This window comes from Acomys russatus, chromosome 17 (genome assembly GCF_903995435.1).
Source record: "Acomys russatus chromosome 17, mAcoRus1.1, whole genome shotgun sequence".
In the NCBI taxonomy this organism is placed as follows: Eukaryota; Metazoa; Chordata; class Mammalia; order Rodentia; family Muridae; genus Acomys; species Acomys russatus.
This window is the reverse complement of record NC_067153.1, coordinates 36,849,104-36,868,699: the sequence shown is the minus strand read 5'-3', so window position 1 is coordinate 36,868,699 and position 19,596 is coordinate 36,849,104. Positions and strand designations below refer to the sequence as shown.

General features: G+C 38.2%; 1 protein-coding gene across 1 annotated transcript in view; it reads right to left on the bottom strand.

Annotated features, from left to right (window-relative positions):
* LOC127201819 (uncharacterized) overlaps positions 1 to 19,381 on the bottom strand; it is a 39,755-nt gene extending 20,374 nt beyond the window's left edge. Inside the window, exons 1-3 of the mRNA XM_051160523.1 lie at positions 19,316 to 19,381; positions 18,969 to 19,161; positions 18,572 to 18,891 (exon numbers count right to left, since the gene is read on the bottom strand). Of these exons, the coding sequence (XP_051016480.1) occupies positions 18,572 to 18,891; positions 18,969 to 19,161; positions 19,316 to 19,381 (579 nt within the window). The remainder of the gene's footprint in view (positions 1 to 18,571; positions 18,892 to 18,968; positions 19,162 to 19,315) is intronic.
* Between the last annotated feature and the right edge of the window lie 215 nt (positions 19,382 to 19,596).

Below are 19,596 nucleotides of genomic sequence, written 5' to 3'. Positions count from 1 at the left end.
TGGAGTCTTTGGTAAAAGTAAAGTCCAATCCTTACACTTGAATGCCCAAGTTTAGGTTCATTCTGGGAGTTTCTCTGACTCTGGGTGAGACCTGGCCTGATTCCATAGGCCTTTTCAATCCAAGGAGGCTAATGGGCTTTTTGGCAAAGCAGCAGAATTTTGTCAAGAGAGAAGGAAGAGAATGAGGAGGAAGAAGAGGAGCTGGAGGAGGAAGAAAACAGGAAGCAGTTGTTCAGGGTGGAAGAGGCTAGGGAGAGAGGTGGAGCTGGAAACCGAAACAGAGAAAGCCAGAGACTTTGGTAGTGGCAGCTTTCCAGCTTAGGCTGATAAGAAATTGAGGATGTGTCATGACCGTGGTGAACTTAATGGGTAATTTAAGGAACTTTCTAAGATATTTTATCCAAATTATCATTATTTTCATTGTCTTTCCATGCTTTCTCTAAAACCCAAGCCCAAGAGTGTAGCGTAATTTGAGCAAGTCCGTCTGTATGTAAACACGGTAGGGTAAGGTTTGGTTTTGAGGAGAGTGTCACCCTATAGTTTTACAACAAAAAGAATAAAAGCAAAAATCCTAATTTTCACAATATAATTTAAAAATAGCAAACTAATATCCTTCTCTTCCAGGCCCGTCTCCTTGAGATGAATATGTTTTAGAAGATTACAAGATGGCTGTGATTCAGACTGGGGCAAGGCAACACTGAACGGTAAATATTTTATTTCCAAACCTGTAGTCCAACAGAAGATCAATAGTGGAAAAGTTTGAGCTGGTAACCTAATCTCGGGAGCTTATAATTTAGATTTTCTCTTGGCTTTTGTTATTATATTTTATAAGTAATAGTAAATATATGTATTTATTTAATTACACTAAATATTAAGTACGAATGGACTACAGTCTATCCACATGGCAGACACATATGTGCCTACAAAAGGAGAGATACTGGAAACAGAACAAAAATGTTACTAAACTTTAGAATTCAAACTTGTTTCCATGGTGTATTTAGCTCTATAAAGCAACTGATGTATGAAATTGAAAATATTTATTGGGTGTTGCATAAATAACTATAAAATCTGATCGAATAGATTGCATTTATAATGTCGCATAAAGCATATCAAAACACTGGATTTTAACAGGAAAACATTGTTATTTCTGATTTAATATCTTATCAGTTTTACACAAGCACCGTATGTTTTAGTGTCTGGAGTGTAAGTTGAGCAATGTAGATCCACACACTGCAGTGTAAGCCACTTTTGGTTGGCACTTTCCTCTCTATAGTTTTCTTCTCCTATTTATTCAAGGAAAACACTAGGCGGGTGTTATTTAAAACAGAAGAATACATTAATTGACTTCCAAGTTTCCATTTGGGCATTTATGTGTTAGATTAAATAAATCTCTGTTGTTTTATGACAATTGTCTTTGTGCAAGTAGTATTAACTGACCCCTCATCCTAGATCTGGATTTAAGGTGTGAATTCCATTTGTGTGTGTGCAATATGGCACCTTTAACCTTAGTAACTGGTGCACGCGTGCCATCACCATCACAGATGTTACTAGTTTAACGGTAAAGACCTAGGCTTAAGTAAAACAAAGAAAAGATCAGTGATACTAATAAAACTGTGGGCAGAGCACAAATGTATTCTTCTTATGATGTGGTGACTAGCTTTCTCTTTTATTATTCGGTTACAAGCTATAGCCAACACCTGTGTTTATGTACATACCAATAATAGCATCAATACTACATGTGAAACAGGTTAAGTTCTGCCTGAAGGACTGTTTTATAGTTAAAATTATTTGCTCTTCCCAATTTATAGTGCCACGACAAGGTATGAAGATTAAAAAAAAAAAAGGTATGAATATTTTACGTCAACGTGTGATCTCAGGCTGTGGTTTTAGAAGCACTGCCTTCCTTCTTATGGGAGCAGTATAATCTAAAAAGAGAGGGAGGCTATCTGAGTGCATTATTTCATAGGCCCCGTATTCATTATTCATGCTTGCCATTAGAAGGAGAAGGAACATGTACACACGGGCATTCATTCAGAGGTGTGTTCTGAGCAGTGTATGCAACCTCCTCCTCAAAGTGCTTTTTCAGTTGGGGGCAGGGGTGGAAGGATGCTCACTGAAGCTACCAGAAGCCCTTCCTTGGCACGTTCTTACAGGAATGCTCCAGAGGGTTCTAAGGTCCACTACAGTTTAATTTTCCACTCTATGAATTAGGCCTATAGCGTTTCTCCCTAAAATGACTTAAGTGTGATGGCAGCATTGGAGAAACTTCAGATGAGTTTTGCTCTGCATGTTTCATAAACTTCTAAAATGTAAAAATATGAAATAAAATGGAAGTAGTCGATTTTGGTAGGGTTTATAGCACCTTTTTTTTTTTTGTGAAATAGGGTTTATGATTCTTGCAAGAATGTGTAGCTGAGTCAGGGCTATAACATAGTTGATGTGCACAGAAGACGCTCTGGTTACTTTATAAATATTCACTTACAAAAATAAGGACTGTACACTCCTTTACAAAAATTGAGAGTCATTACTGCCATAGCTTCTTTTGAAGATATTTATTAAATAATAACATGGGTGTAAAAATGTAGCATGTAATTTAAGAATAAGAATGAAAATCTTCCTTATTTTTCACTAAATTATGTTTTTGCCATAATGTGTACAATTTTGATAATGAATAAGAAATTAGTAATAAGGAATCGAATCGAAGACCCAGATATGAATCCACACACATATGGTCACTTGATTTTTGACAAAGAAGCCAAATCCATTCAATGGAAAAAGGATAGCATCTTCAACAAATGGTGCTGGTCTAACTGGAGGTCTATGTGTAAAAAAATGAAACTGGACCCATATTTGTCACCCTGCACAAAACTCAAATCCAAGTGGATTAAAGACCTCAACATAAAACCAGAGACACTAAGCCACTTAGAGGAAAAAGTGGGAAAGAGCCTGGAACATATTGGCACAGGAGACAACTTCCTGAACAGAACACCAACGGCCCAGGCCTTAATGTCAACCATTAATAAATGGGACCTCATGAGGCTGAGAAGCTTCTGTAAGGCAGGAGACACTGTCAAGAGAACAAAGCGACAGCCTACAGACTGGGAAAAAATCTTCACCAACCCTACATCTGACAAAGGTCTAATATCCAAAATATATAAAGAACTCAAGAAATTAAACACCACCAAACCGAATAACCCAATTGAGAAATGGGGCTTGGAACTAAACAGAGAATTCTCAACAGAGGAGTATCAAATGGCTGAGAAACACTTAAAGAAATGCTCAACCTCCTTAGTCATCAGGGAAATGCAAATCAAAACAACTCTGAGATTCCATCTTACACCCATCAGAATGGCTAAGATCAAAAATTCAAGCGACACCACATGCTGGCGAGGATGTGGGGAGAGGGGAACACTCCTTCATTGCTGGTGGGAATGCAAACTAGTACAGCCACTTTGGAAATCTATCTGGTGCTATCTCAGAAAAATGGGAATAGGGCTTCCTCAAGACCCAGCTATTCCACTCCTTGGACTATACCCAGAAGATGCTCCAGCACACAACAAGAAAATTTGCTCAACCATGTTCATAGCAGCCTTATTCATAATAGCCAGAACATGGAAACAGCCTAAGTGTCCCTCAGTAGAAGAGTGGATAAAGAAACTGTGGTACATATACACTATGGAATACTACTCAGCTATTAAAAACAAGGAATTCCCGAAATTTGTGGATAAATGGATTGAGCTAGAAATGATCATAATGAGTGAGTTAACCCAGAAGCAGAAAGAATCAAATGGTATATACTCACTTATATCTGCATACTAGCCCAAGGGGCATGTCCCACGAAAGCCTTCACTTACCAGGAAACTGGGACAGAGGGGAAGGCATCCTATTGGGACTCTAAATGAGAGACGCATGGGAGAACAGCAAAATAAAAGGATCCAGAGGGTCCTAGAAAATCTACAAGTAGAACAATATGATAGGCAGATTTGGGCCCAGGGGTCCCGCTCAAACTAAGGCACCAGCCAAGGACAATACAGGAGGTAAACTTTAAAACCCCTTCCCAGATCTAGCCAATGGTCAGAATATTCTCCACAGTTGAGTGGAGAGTGTGATACGACTTTCTCACGTACTCTGGTGCCTCACTTTTGACCATGTCCCCTGGAGGGGGAGACCTGGTGGCACTCAGAGGAAGGACAGCAAGTAGCCAAGAAGAGACTTGATACCCTATGAGAATATATAGGGGGACGTAATCCCCCTCAGGAACAGTCATAGGGGAGGGGAATAATGGGAAAATGGGGGGGGGGGAGGAATGGGAGGATACAAGGGATGGGATAAACATTGAGATGTAACAAGAATAAATTAATAAAAAAAAAAAAAAAAAAAAAAAAAAAAGAAATTAGTAATAAAACAGATAAAGTGAGTTTTGAAGTATCCTTTTTCCTCCTTCCCACTTCTACATGTATCTTAGACTCATATTTATCATCTTAGGAAAACTCTTTCTGGCATTATTAATTAAGCACTCATGGGCTAGACTGTTATCATTGGAAACACTGTAGCAAATGCAAATAATTTTAAGTCTGTTGTGAATTTAATAAGCTGTAGTTGAGCCACTTAGAATCTGGGGTCCTAGTATTAAGACTATCTGTGGAAAGCAACGTCAAGAACTTTGTTTCTCTTTGTTGTTCCAGCAAAGCTTTGAATTAATCTGCATTTTAAAAGCAACACAAAGGGCTGGGGGCATGGTTTAGTGGGTAAGGGCTCTTGATGCCAAGGCTAACAACCTGAGTTCGAACCCTTGACTCACATATTAGGAGAGAGCAGATGCCCAGAGGTAGGTATGTAAGTTTCACACGACACCATCACACACATGAAAACACCGATAAACAACTATTTAGAAACCTAAGAAAATCATAAAAGTTTTTTTCATACCCATTGTTAAGGCTAGCAGATGTTTTAATGTTAAGAGTAATAAGGTAAAGAACAGGTGTTAAAATAAGTGTCAGGGACCCTTTTAGAGCCTTGAAATGGGCATCATCTGTTGGAGTCTTCTAGGAACCCTGAAGCCATAGCCCATCCTCGTACTTTTCCTGTGTGAGGAAACTGTCTTAGATGTCTTCCAAACTTCGGACTGAGATGGGCCTCAGAGACAGGAGGATCAACATTGCTGAATAACTCAAATGCTGGCTTTTTTGTTTGTTTGTTTTCCAAACACTGCTTTTAATATTTAGACACAGATATATTTCGATCTGGAAAAAAATAAAATTTAACACTCTTTAAACCTATAAAAGAAAATAAATAATTTTGCTTTTTAAGATCTGACTCCAAATCCATTAACACTTAGGTAAGGCATCTTGTGTCACACTCTCGAGGCTAGATATAGTCATACCCCTGTGTATTTTATTTGCCATACTATATAGTGGGATTGGTGTGTTAGTCTTGAAATGTCATTTACTGCGTTGCTGTAAAGATGTACCTGCATTTTCTGTACCTGATTTTGGAGCAGGGAAAAAGCAATTCCAAGGGAATCCTAAGATTGTGGAGAGAAACAATTCTTTCTCAGTAGGTGGCTCTGCACCTTGGCTAACGACTAGAACTATTTGCTGCCTACTATGATTCTAACTGATTCGCATGTGCAGCTCTTACTTATTTCCCACAGTAGGAACACCATGCTGCAATTGTTTGTTATTATATTCATGTAACTCATAAGGTGGAGGTACCAGGTGGAGATGAGGAATGGAGCACAGAGAACATTTGATGGCTTTCTGTTATTAGAGATGTCGTAACTGAGGAACGGTAACCAACATCACTTCAGAATAGATTTCTGAGTGTCTGGGAAAACATGAGTCTTACTACACAGTGGCCCGAGGGCATTGGTCGACAGCTTTTCCTCTTTGTTAGAGCTTAACTTAGGGTCTCCCTGATGCCAGGTAGCACTGGAACTTGTAAACATATTTAAATTCAGTTTTGTCTACAAGAGTCTCCCACAAGTTCCAAAGTAGACATTATATTCACATTCAGTAGTTTCAAAATGTAAACACTAGATAATTAAGTAGAAAAATACAGTACAAAAGTTCCAGTTAGGAACAGAAATATATTCTGAACTACGCTAATTCCGAGGAAGGAAAACGTGGCTAAACTCTCGAACGCTGCAGAAATGTTCACCTGTATACCTTCAAAACAGCTAACTTAACACAGTACACTTCTCTTGGGATAAATGATTTTAAATTGGAAATTAGTTCCCAGTTACTTTCTAAGACAGAGCTTGCAATAGCAAACCGTATATCCTGGAATAAACTCAGAGTAGACACTTACTGAAACTCAATTCCCAGATGCTGTCAATCTGCTGAGTGTGGAAATGACTACATGCAGCTCTGTCCTGTCAGTCAGATCAAGGATAATGACAGTGAAGGTGACAGAATGTAGTTTTATGTGGTTTGATGGAAGCAAAGCTGCTTTCCACCCTAATGAAAATTCGGAATAAATTGTTAAGTTTCATGATTTGTATTTTTTTTTTTTTGAGAAAAGTAAGACAGTATAAGTTCTTCACTGTTTAAATGCTCACTTGAAAATTTCAATTTTCTCCAGACTTCTTTTAACTTCAAAACTAAACTTTGAAAAACCAGCAACATTTTATAAAACAATGTCCAGTTACTCTATTTTCTTTAAACTTATGACATTATGACAAATCTTTGATACTATAATAACTCATATCAAAACAAATATTTTTTTACTCATGATTGCAAGCAAACTTACCTATTAAAAAGGAGAAGTTATTTTTTAAAAAAATGACTATTTTACCTGCCAGGTGTGGTGGTGAATGCCTTTAATTTTAGTACTTGGATGGCAGAGTCAGGTGGATCTCTGGGAGTTCAAGGCTAGCCTGGTCTGCATAGTAAAGTTCTAGGCCAGCTGAGACTACATAGTGAGGGTCTGTCTCATTAAAAAAAAAAAAAAGTCTTAGTTCTGGGGCAAGGGATGGAGATTTGTTTTAAAGAATTCGAGTCTGTTGGTCATGTCTCCCCTCTAATTGGATACCAGAGAGAGAGATGTATTGATTTATAGCGCCTTCCCTCCTTGCTCTTAGTAGAATGCTAATGCTAAATTTGCAGTTTTCATTTCTGCTCAGAGAACACTTATGCTCTCTGACAAAGCTTACAGTTGGAGTACCTAGGCAAGTAAGGCCCAGGAGATGAGTCCTCCTTTGTATTTTAGCAAAACAAGCCACATGATGGATGTAAATCCAGACAGATTTGTTGTCACATTGTTACTGGTCTCATTTATAAGAGGCATATATCACAAACATTGTATTTTTGTTTACATTATGTATGCATTAAAAAAGCTAAAAATGAATCTTTGAAATTTTCTATCATTTTTTTTCTCCCTGGTCAGCAAAATTTGTCAATGACATGTGTAAAAGCATTCAGGAAAACAGTTTCTAAGGACAGTGAAATACATATAAAAGACAACATAATGAAAAATGCTGTGAAAAAGTTAGCACTGTGAAATGAAAAAAAAAAAAAAACCTGAAACAAAATAGCTATCCATATAATATTTATATGTAAACATAACATATTAAGCAAGATAAGTTATCTTATCTGATCTCAAACTTTTGGGCTTCAAAGTACTTTTCTTAGGTTCCTTTCTCAGTGTTCATATGACTAATATTCTTTTTCCTCTCCTTAGATGGGGTAATTAGTCAACAAAATTGCTGTTCAATGACCGGGAAAACCCTTTTAGAGAAAGGGATAGAGCTATCATATCAGACACACATATGCACGCACATTTTATATATGTGTATGTGTATATACATATATATAAATATACATACATAGATATATGTAACAAGTTTCTGTGGATATTTATTCCCATACAAGACAACTAGATACATGAATAACATATCAACCACTTCATTGAATGTATAGCTTCATCATCATTTCACCAAGGAAAATTAGATTGTCTTTTGCCTTTTGCAATGAGGAAAATGAGGTATTCCTAGTGCATACAGTACTTTTATTAGTATTTGCTTTAGTTATTGCTTCAATTTTGAGTTCCTTAACTGGATGTCAGAGTGCTAGTTTATAACGGGTAAGACGTTTACATTCTTAGTATAACTTGTCTACAGATTCCTTTCTCCCAGTCCTCTTTAAAGAAAATATTGTTAAAATGCAATTAGACCCATATTTGTCACCATGCACAAAACTCAAATCCAAGTGGATCAAAGACCTCAACATAAAACTAGAGACACTAAGTCAGTTAGAAAAAAAAGTGGGAAGAGCCTGGAACACATTGGCACAGGAGACAACTTCCTGAACAGTACACCAACAGCCCAGGCCTTAAGGTCAACAATTAATAAATGGGACCTCATGAGGCTGAGAAGCTTCTGTAAGGCAGGAGACACTGTCAACAGAATGAAGCGACAGCCTACAGACTGGGAAAAGATTTTCACCAACCCTACATCTGACAAAGGTCTAATATCCAAAATATATAAAGAACTCAAGAAATTAACCACCCCAAACCAAATAACCCAAATTGAGAAATGGGGCTCAGAACTAAACAGAGAATTCTCAACAGAGGAATATCGAATGGCTGAGAAACACTTAAAGAAATGCTCAACCTCCTTAGTCATCAGGGAAATGCAAATCAAAACAACTCTGAGATTCCATCTTACACCTATCAGAATGGCAAAGATCAAAAATTCAAGTGACACCACATGCTGGCGAGGATGTGGAGAGAGAGAGGAACACTCCTTCATTGCTGGTGGGAATGCAAACTAGTACAGCCACTTTGGAAATCTATCTGGCGCTATATCAGAAAATTGGGAATAGGGCTTCCTCAAGACCCAGATATTCCACTCCTTGGAATATACCCAGAAGATGCTCCAGCACACAACAAGGACATATGCTCAACCATGTTCATAGCAGCCTTATTCATAATAGCCAGAACATGGAAACAGCCTAAGTGTCCCTCAGTAGAAGAATGGATAAAGAAACTGTGGTACATATACACTATGGAATACTACTCAGCTATTAAAAACAAGGAATTCCCGAAATTTGTGGACAAATGGATTGAACTAGAAATGATCATCCTGAATGAGTTCACCCAGAAGCAGAAAGACTCAAATGGTATATACTCACTTATATCTGGACACTAACCCAAGGGGCATGTCCCATGAATGTATTCATTTACCAGGAAGGTGGGACAGAGGGGAGGACATCCTATTGGGACTCTAGGTGAGAGAAGCATGGGAGAATGGGGAAATAGAAGAATCCAGAGGGTCCTAGAAACCTCCAAGAAGAACATTATGACAGGAGGATCTGGGCCCAGGGGTCCTGCTCAAACTATGGTACCAGCCAAGGACAATAAATGCAGTAAACTTCGAGCCCCTACCCAGATCTAACTAATGGACAGGACATTCTTCACAGTTGAGTGGAGAGTGGGGTCTGACTTTCACATGAACTCTGGTGCCCCATATTTGACTACGTCCCCTGGATGGGGAGGCCTAGTGGCATTCAGAGGAAGGATAGCAGACTACCAAGAAGAGACTTGATACCCTATGAGCATATACAGGGGGAAGAGGTCCCCGTCAGTCACAGTCATAGGGGAGGGGAGTAAGGGGAAAATGGGACGGAGGGAGGAATGGGAGGATACAAGGGATGGGATAGCAATTGAGATGTAATATGAATAAATTAATAAAATATATTTAAAAAATAAAATATTGTTACTTTTGGATTTATTTAAGCTAGATAAGGTCTTTGAAAACATGAGACATACAGAATATGGCATTTAAGGATTTTTAAAAATTATTTTAAAGATTCATTTACAATGAGACAGGTTAACTTCTGGCAACACTCAACCTACCTCAGAGAAGATGAGGAGCATCAGAGAACCTCCTTATGGAGATGGCTTCAAAAGTGGCAAACAAGCCACTGGGAAAAATGCCATTTCTACCACAGACAGAATTCTGCTTGAAAATGGCCAAGCTTGGAGGCAGGCAGAGTCGACAGGCAAACTCTGCCAAGACAGGGTAAACAAGTCCTCAATAGTTCCTGCCTCACAAATATGTCTGTCAGATATATTGAGCCAGAAGGCTGAGGATGTTGCGCCAATGTTGTAGAGTATTTTGGGTACCTGCTCAGGCATCAAACTGTCTCTGTCATCTTCTCATTTGGGAAGCTGCCAACCTGCACTCCTGTAATTAATTTTATTCCTTCTCAAGTCTCTGATGTGGTTGAAGACCAGATAGTTTAGTCTTACAATTAAGCTTAGTTGTTTAGGGGTTAATCTGTTTTTAGGTCTAGTTAGATGTTTTAAATTGATAATGATAAGATAGGTTAGATATCAATTTACATTTAGAATTTTAGACTCACCAAGATAGGAAAGGTGTTTTCTTCAAGGCTGCCAAACACAAATAGCCAAAGCAATATGAATGTAACATTTTTATAATTCCTGATTGTTTTATGGTTCTTCTTGCTGTAGGTAGTTTATTATATATATGTGTAACAATATAAATGTATATGTAAAAATATTTAATAAAAAATTGTAAAATAAAAAGATGATTGGCGAGTTTTCTGGTCACTCTTCAGCAATGATTAACAGTGCAAGCTCAAAAGAGATGCTAGATTTGCAAGTTTTAGTCTCAAAAACTGAAACATAAAGATGGAAATATCAATCACTTGGAAACTGCAAAAATAATTGGTGGGCTTATTAAGGATACTTCTGTAAATTAGTTTGTTTTGTAAATTAGTTTTATGTGTAAGTTAGAATTAGTTGATAGGTTCAAATGTTTAATATAAGTCTTATTGAAAAGTAGAAAATATTTTTCTTTGTAAAAGATCCTTCTCAATCTGTGACTGGCCATCACACCATAGCTACTTTACTATAGGAGAGAATACATTGTTGGAGATTTATTCCTGTAGTGGAGCGTCAGGAAACATTGCTAACTGAGAGCATTGAGCATTACTTATTTTCCATTTTATTGTTTTCTTTCTCTATTTCCCACGGTCACCCTAGATATCTTAGAACAGAAATGTACCTCATGGGAGGTAGACTTTTGAAGAGCTTTAGTTTTGATGGTGATGTGAAAATTGAAAAGGCTCTCATATGCTAAAGTTGGCTGAGATTTTGGGATAATGGTTGTTTAAAAACTCACTATTAGGCATTTAATAAAACTTTTCATTCTTATGTGTTTGCTGGATTATTTAAGCAAGTGAGCTAACTTCCCATATATGAAGAAAACAATGACAATAATTGTATGTATGTGAAAGGAACTAGTATAGAGAAAACACACCAAGTGTGTGGAATTTAATATACACTAATGAAACCACGTTTAGTTTTACTCTTAATATTTTAATACATTGAGGAAAACAGAATAAAATACATCAATTCTCTAACTTGGCAATTGATGAGTGCATGTTCCCTCTAAAGGGGGTACCTGTAAGCCGGGGCCACGTGACCAGTGCCACCAACTATTCTTTTGGTACTTATTCTTTCATTCAGATTCTAATTTATGCAAAAAATAAGAACAAAATACTATGTATTAGCAACTGAGTTAGGGAATAGAGATAATAAATCAGTAAAAACACCAAACTACCTCCGTCCCTCAGATGTTAAGTTTTAGTGGCATGTACTCCCTTATGGTATTATTTTCAATATATGTGCAACAATTATTAACTCTTGGCTTCTTGGTAGCAAGCACCACATGTTAAAATCATTTGCAATCCTCAGAACTATTTGTCTTACTGAATTAATGTGAAACTGATCATAAGTATTCTGATAAATGTATATAAAAGGAATGCATATTATGTCTCACTACTAGAAGTTGTATGATTTTTGTCTTGTTTGAAATTGTATAAATAATGCTCAAGGTATTGGCCTCTCAAAATAGAAACTAAATAGTTTCTGGTAAATGAACAGAAGTCAGTGACTATCAAAGTTATTGACATGCTATAGATTTGTGAATTATATAAGAGTAAAAAGATGAAACTACCAAGGTGAAATGTCAGGTTAAAAATAAATATTTTCTGTGCCCCTTCCAAATTCTTCAAATACAAAAATTAATAATGTTTTCATATAATCTTCTATGCTAATTACAAAGTTGCCCAATGTATGAATTTCTAAATTCTAATCGTGAATTTTGTTTTGTTTTGCTCTAGACAGGGTTTTTCTGTGTATCGCTGGCTGTCCTGGAATACACTCTGTAGACCAGGCTGGCTTCAAACTCAATTCAGATACCCTCCGCCTCTGCTGGGATTAAAGATGTGTGGCACCATCACCTCGATGCGTGTGTGTGTGTCTGTGTGTGTGTGTGTGTGTGTGTGTGTGTGTGTGTGTACATATTTGTTGATCATGAGAAAAATGACTTTTCCATTCTTCATTGCTTATTTCTATAGTGTGTGTGTGTGTGTGTGTGTGTGTGTGTGTGTGTGTGTGTGTTATGTGTGTGGTGTGCTCTTAAATAGAAAGACTAATTCAGCACCATGGACAGAACACCCAAGGCACCACAACACAAGAGCTACTAGAAGCATTTCCTTAGGTTAGAGTTAAGAAATAAAATTAGAAAACAAGCAGGAAAATAAAAACAAACATACAGCAATGAAGAAAAAAAAATCACAAGAAACACAGACACAAAAACAAAGCCCATAAAACACAAAAGAGTTGGATGGGTGAAGAGGTAGGAATGATCTGGGAAGAGATGGAAAAGAGGAAGCCACGATCGGAGTATTTTGTATGATAAAACTATTTTTTAATAATTAAAAAACCCTTAGATTTGAGAGCTATTTTGTAGACATATTAGTTTGGACTGGATTAAACAACTTTGCATTCTAAGTGGTTGTAGTTTTTTTTTTTTTTTTTAATGGTCTTCATTTGTTGCAAAGAGAAGTTCTCTTAATGTGGGTTGAGGACTACACTTATCTATGGGTATAAGGACAAATATTGAAAATGTAGTTAAGGATTATGTTGGCTTAGTAGAGTGTCATTTTTTGGGTACTCCTTTAAGATGCATGACTTCATTAGCCTTGCTAGGTTTCTAGCACCAGGAGTGGCTTCTTTCTTGTTAAGTGAATTCTAAGTCCAATTAGAGAGCTGTTGGCTCCTTCCAGGGTATGTGTGCCACGATTGCACGCTTTCTGCAGCTTATCATGCTGTGCTGGTGGTGGCTGTGGTTCATAAACATCATATCTGGGCAGAATAGTTATTTGCTTCCCTACATTGGAAGCTTACCTGATGCACTCTGGGGCCATGAAAAGCTAGTCCTCACGTAGGGACCTTTCAGGTCAGCTTAAATTTAGGGGCCCCTGGGTCTTGTATCTGAAGTATATGGTGTCTTCAGCAATAGAACATATCTTACCTGCCCCAGGGGGTGTGGGGAAACCAAGGGCAACATCAATAAGCTATAATATTTTGCAAGCTTTCTTGAGCAATCCTGACCAACAATTTAAAAGAGGGCTTTCTTGTGACTAGTATATGTCATGCAGTCTTTAGCTTCAGAAGGGAACACTGCCGACCCAGATGAGAGAATTTCTGGTATTATTGCAGAGGAGGGGGTGGAAAGACTGTAAGAGCCAGGGGATTGTTTACTGCGAGATTGTGTCTCCTAGGAATGCTAGACGCTGTACCTGTAAAGTTTCAGTAACACGACTGCCCAAACATGCAGTTGTAACATCAGTAACCATGGTAATCCTTAACCGTACACAAAGAACCATCAGCCGCGAAGGACTGCTGAAAGTGAGAGAAATCTTTTTTTGCAGGTAGGAGCACCCTATTTGATTATCCAGTAATGAATGATCAGCCCTGAAACGTACATACAAGTAAAATTATACAGTCTGGGCAGGTTGTACTTATGTATACACACACACATATACACATATTTACATAACAACAGCTAATGAAAAAGAGGCCATGAATTTGGAAGAGAATAAGAAAGAGCATATAGGAGGGCTTGGAGGGAGGAAATGGAAAGGAGAAATGTAATTATATTATATTCTCAAAATATAAAAGAACTAATTAGAAAAAAGAAATAACTTTAGAGCAGCCATCTCTCTCTTTAATGTAACAAGAACCAACTGAATATGGAAGGATGTTCATTTAAATAACATAAAGTTTATAAGTCTACCACCTTCTAGCTTATGGAAACATAATGGCCCTTTCAAAAGCATGCATCATTTTAATAAATGCATTAAAGGGTCATTAGCTTTAATAGCACCTGCTCACTCAGACTATTATTCTATGCCTTTTAGAGTTAGTTTAATGTGTATTAATGGTGTGAAATTACAAATTGAGTTTTCCTGGGCACGAGTTAAACCAAGAAAGTAGGGAGAAGACTGGTTAATATTACCCTCTACCCTTTCTTCAGTCATGCTACAAAATACTTCACGCTGCCCCAGGGAAAGAAGTGCGCTGTTAGTAGGTCGAACCTAACATGATTTTTATGGTTTTAACTCAGCAAACTGTCTTTGGTTGGGTCATCAAAAGTTCATCATTTTCTTTGGGGAATAAGAAAGAATGTTCTCCTTTGAAATTAAATTCATATCTTATATATTCATTTTTTTGAGAAATAGATAACTTCTTATTGTCTTTTCTTTTTCTGTTTCAACTTAGAGGACCATTTAAGATATTATTATTTTACACTGTCTATTTCATTCTACTACCAGAGTGATGTTTAGATAGTTAAATATATAAGCCAAATATTTTGATAAAAAATGTTGTTGATGTTAATAAAACTGTGAATAATTGAAAAAAAATCCAGAGTTTTGGTTTCAGGAACATGTGATCCAGTAAGACTTAACTTTAGAGTGTCAAGCAAGAGTAGAAACAAATTTTAACTATGTCTTATTAAAAAACAAAAAACTGATCATTTTAATTATATTTGAAGGAAACAAGAAAGAATTTCCAAAGTAAAAACTGCAGAACAAAGGTTATAAGTGGTAAGTAAGACTTAGGATGGATACCACTATGAAAACACTTAGTTCATTTGACAGCCAAATGATAGGCCAGGCTTTATAGTGGCATCTTTTAACCAAAGAACAGAATCATGGCGCCACTGTGAACATCCCTAAAGAACTCTGGAGAAGAGAAAGGTGCCCCTCACACCCTCAAAAAATCAAATACAGAAAGGAAACATCTAATTTTTCTTTTTCAAAAGCTAGAAAAGGAAGAGCTTCTAAAATGGTTGAGACTTAAATATGTTTATTTTAATAATAGTAAAATATTTTATATTTTAATTCTTATTTATTTAAATCATTAAATTAAAATTTAATATGTTTAAATTTTAATTTAAATATTTGTGCATAACATTTAAATATTTTGTGTTTAAAATTTTAACTGAAAATTTAGAAAGTGCTTTTTGAGCACTAAGGAAAGAAAACATTGGTGTTTAGAGATGGATTTTGTTCAAAGAAATGTCTTGGGCCATGACTAATTCACTTTACTTTTATTCCTGTATCTCCAGATCAGATTAGGACTTGTACATCTGGGAGGTGGTTTAGGGCATAAGTCAAAAAACTCAGATGTCTTTGTTTAAGACAGTCAATACAAGTGAGCTGAGTTCACTTGTCAGTGTTCCGTTAACACAAAAGCAGTAGACACCATCTGTAAGAAATCCTTACTAGAACTTGCCAGGCCTGATGAAGCTAATATTTTTGATTTCTAAAAGCAAATTCCTTTGATTTTTAAAAGTTTTACTTTCAATTTTTATAAGCAAATGTCTTCCTGATTTTTAAAATGAAGTAACTGCATTTGAAAAATGAATCTGGCTCATAGGCAGTCATCTTGGGACATGTGGGAAAGCATATGCACTTCAGGGAGGCATCTGTGAAGCCCTACATGGTATCAGTACCGAGAGCCTCTGTTTGGGTGCCAGGAGATACACTGTGATTATGTGAGTTCTGAGTTGATTTCAATACGAAGATCCTTGAATCTTTCTAATGCTGGTAAGGGCTGTCCTAGCACAGAACTCCTTTGGGCACAACCAGGCTCTTTGTGAGACCAGATGAAGAATTATGGAACCTAATATTGTGTTGGTTCCATTCTTTAGATAAAGTCTAATGAAAAACATAGTGTGTTTAAATAATATTAAGTAGATGCAGTAGCATATATCCAGCAGTCATGGAAATTATAAAGGATACCAGTAAATCTGACATTCTTAGAGTCCTGTATTTTCTATGCAGAAAGCCTGTATAGAAACTTGTTTAGCAGTGCTAAGAACTTTGTCTATAGGACTGTTTTAAGATTATATTAGTGCCGGGTGTGGTGGTGCACACCTTTAATCCCAGCACTTGGGAGGCAGAGGCAAGATGGATTGCTGTGAGTTCCAGGCCAGCCTGGTCTACCAGTGAGCCCAGGACAGCCAAGGCTACACAGGAAAACCCTGTCTCGAAAAAAAAAAAAAAAAAAAAAAAAAAAGATTATATTAGTATACTGTGAGGCTTCTTCTGCTGGTGGTCAACCTTCAAAGTAGAAACTCCGTTAAAAGGATAGATCTTAAAGCTCAAATTTGATTTACATTCCTGATTTTTCTTAAAGAGAATAGCATTTATAAGCACAGCTTCTTTCTTTGTCCTTAACAATAACAGTAAGGAAGAATGCAAATATTAGTTTATGTATAACAAATATTTTAAGTATATTGTAAATACTTAAGAGAGCACATATATATTAAATGACATTTTTGTGGATGATTGGATTTATAAACACAGGCAATGTTTGGAATTTGATGTACTTTTAAAATAATCTTAAAGAAAGGCTTTTATTGTGAAATAATTACAGATTCATAGGAAATAGCAAAGAATGTTGAGAGAGGTACCACATACCCTCCATCCATTTTTTTTCCCCAAGAGCTATATTTTATAAAGCTATAGCATGACATCAGAATCAGGAAATTGGTATTGGTGTAATGTGCTGATGATCTGACATTTTGTCATGTGTATAGGTTTGTGTAACCATCACAATCAAGATGCACAATACTACCATCTCAGAGTTTAACCTCATATTGTGCCGTTAGAGTCACACATCTCTTAAGTTGTGACTAAGCTCAGCAAATCACCACTATTTTGTAAAATCACTCACTTACAGAAATATATTCCTTCGTGTCTGAACTTTAGGGCATTGCTGGCTTGAAATTGTCCATTGGTTAATTAGTCATACCTTCGACAATAACTTTTTCTGTCAGCCTCAGTTGCTCATCTATAAAATTAAAGTCTGGGGACTGTGAGGTGTCCCAGCAGATAAAGTTGCTTGCCTCTAAGCCTACTAACCTGAACTTCACCCAAACCCATAAAGTAGGAGAGAGCCAACTCCTAAAAGCTGTCCTAGGAACTCCATGAGATGCTTGGACCCAAGTACAGATGCATGCACACACACACACACACACACACACACACACACACACAAATACACAAATAAATAAGAAATTGGGGCCTAATATTTTTTCAGAGTGGCACAATATATCTGATTGTTTGGCTTTATTAAGATATTACCTTGAGGATTATAACTATAAGGTTAATGAAATACAACTTACAATGGAACAATGTGCTCTACGTGCCATTGTCAAAGTAACAACAATTTCCATTACAGTAATATGCTGCTTTCAAAGTGACAAATGTGTTGTTCTCTCAATGCCAACTGGAGAAAAACTGGCACAGAAAACCTACTTGATTTCTTTTTCTTTCTTTCTTTCTTTTTTTCTTTCTTTCTTTCTTTCTTTCTTTTTTTTTTTTTTGTCTCAAATATACCTGGTTAAATACCGGGCTGGCATTGCTGCCGCAGAATCTACGGTACAAATTCTGAGCTGCACGAGTTCAAGTTTGCGGGAGTGGAGTTACCCGTGCTCTGTGGTCACCAAGCAAGGCACTGAGGAGGACCTTGAGAATCAGCGGTGGAGCCTCTCGCTTGGCTCTACTGCACTGGAGAAGATAAAAACACAAGGAGAGGAGTATTCCCCCTGAGCGGCTTCTTCATTTGAAGTTTTAGGTGTCAGGAGGACTCACGCCAGTTTAAGGTTGCACACTCCTTCGTTTGGTTGGTTCTACAACTCACTCCCGTTATAAGGTGTTAACACCACCCGTTATGAGATGTTCTGTCTCTTCAACAGTATAGCAATGAGATATAGATTCATCTTTTTTCACCTCGGATAATCTTTATCGGGGGAAAAAAAAATCACCTAGGAAACACAGACATGAACACTGGGGACTTGGAAAGGATCCATCTCCCAGAGGCCTTTTGGAGACATCTCTTTACTGAATGAATCTTCTCTTCATTTCCAAGCCTGGCTTCTGAGAAACATTAGTCAAGAGACACCCAAAACTGATGGCCAACATGCTGGCCTAGCTAACCTGATTTCATTCAGATCGTTTCAATAACCAATCAGACAGAGCCACTTTCAGCCTTGGTGTCCCTCTTTGGAAAACACCCCTGTACCCAATTTCCCACGACCTCCTTGAGTTTGTCCAGAACACCCTGGTCGGGGCCTTGAATGGAAGGGATAATTCTAGGGTCAGCGGTCCCCTCTGCCCTCAGTGAACCCAAGGCATTGGTTGCCCTCCCGTTCCCGCAGGCAAGCACACCAAAGCGCTCATCTTACCGTTTCCTTTGCAGACCGTGTCCACAGCGCTGTCCAGAAGGTGTCCCTGCGCGCCCGCGAGGCTTGGGCCGGCCCTTGCTGCGGGACGGCGACAGGGCGCGTGGCAGCGGGTTTGCGGTGGGGGTGGAGGAGCCTGATCCGGCCCGCTCCACCCGCGCCAGTCCCCATAGCACACGTGGTGCGGCGGTAGCCCGAGCGCTCTGGGACCCTCGGCCTCTTGCCTTCTGGAGCCAGCGCAGCGGCACCTGGGGCTTCGGAACACGTGGAAACAGGCGCTGGAGACTGGAGATTCTGCACGGGTAGGTGGGGGCGCAAAGACGCTGGAGTCCAGAGGACCGATTACCCTCAGGGTCTTGCTCAGGGACTCACAAACTGAAACTCAAGAGGCCACTGTCACCAGGGCCTGTATAGATCTCAAGCCGGGGCTTCAGATTCAGCTCCCTGCAGGGTGTCGCACTGCAGTGTCTCTGGTTCCCGCCAGTTGGGGGAGCCCCATCTAGGGCGGGAGATGGGTGTACTCCAGGGCTGCACTGAAGTCCTGGGGGGCGGCTGGGGCCTAGGGCAGGAGTATTCTGATGCAAGAGTTGGAGCTGTAAACACCCGGAAACCGCAGCATGGACCTAAGGTGGCCATTAGGATAGCCTGTCCTTGGAAAAATTCCTCTCACTGTCAAAGGTTGCTTGGGATCACCTAAGGAGACAGCACTCCCAACTGGGGACAAATACTTCTAAGCTCACCAATTACCTTGCCTACATCTTCCAAGCAAGGTATCTGTCTAATGGTTCTGATTTCTGAACTAGGGACATGCATGGCCGTTTACTTTCTGGCTCTTAGGAGATAATAGCATTAACAGCAGCAGCAGCAACAACAACAACAACAACAACAAATTAATTTCTTTGATATCTAGGGAAATGGAAACAGAATTTGTGCTGTTTTTAGGAAATGCTGAAAAGACTTAGGAGACTGGAGAGAAATTATGTTTTTAATTTGTTAGTCCAAATATAAAACTAAGCATCAACTTCCCT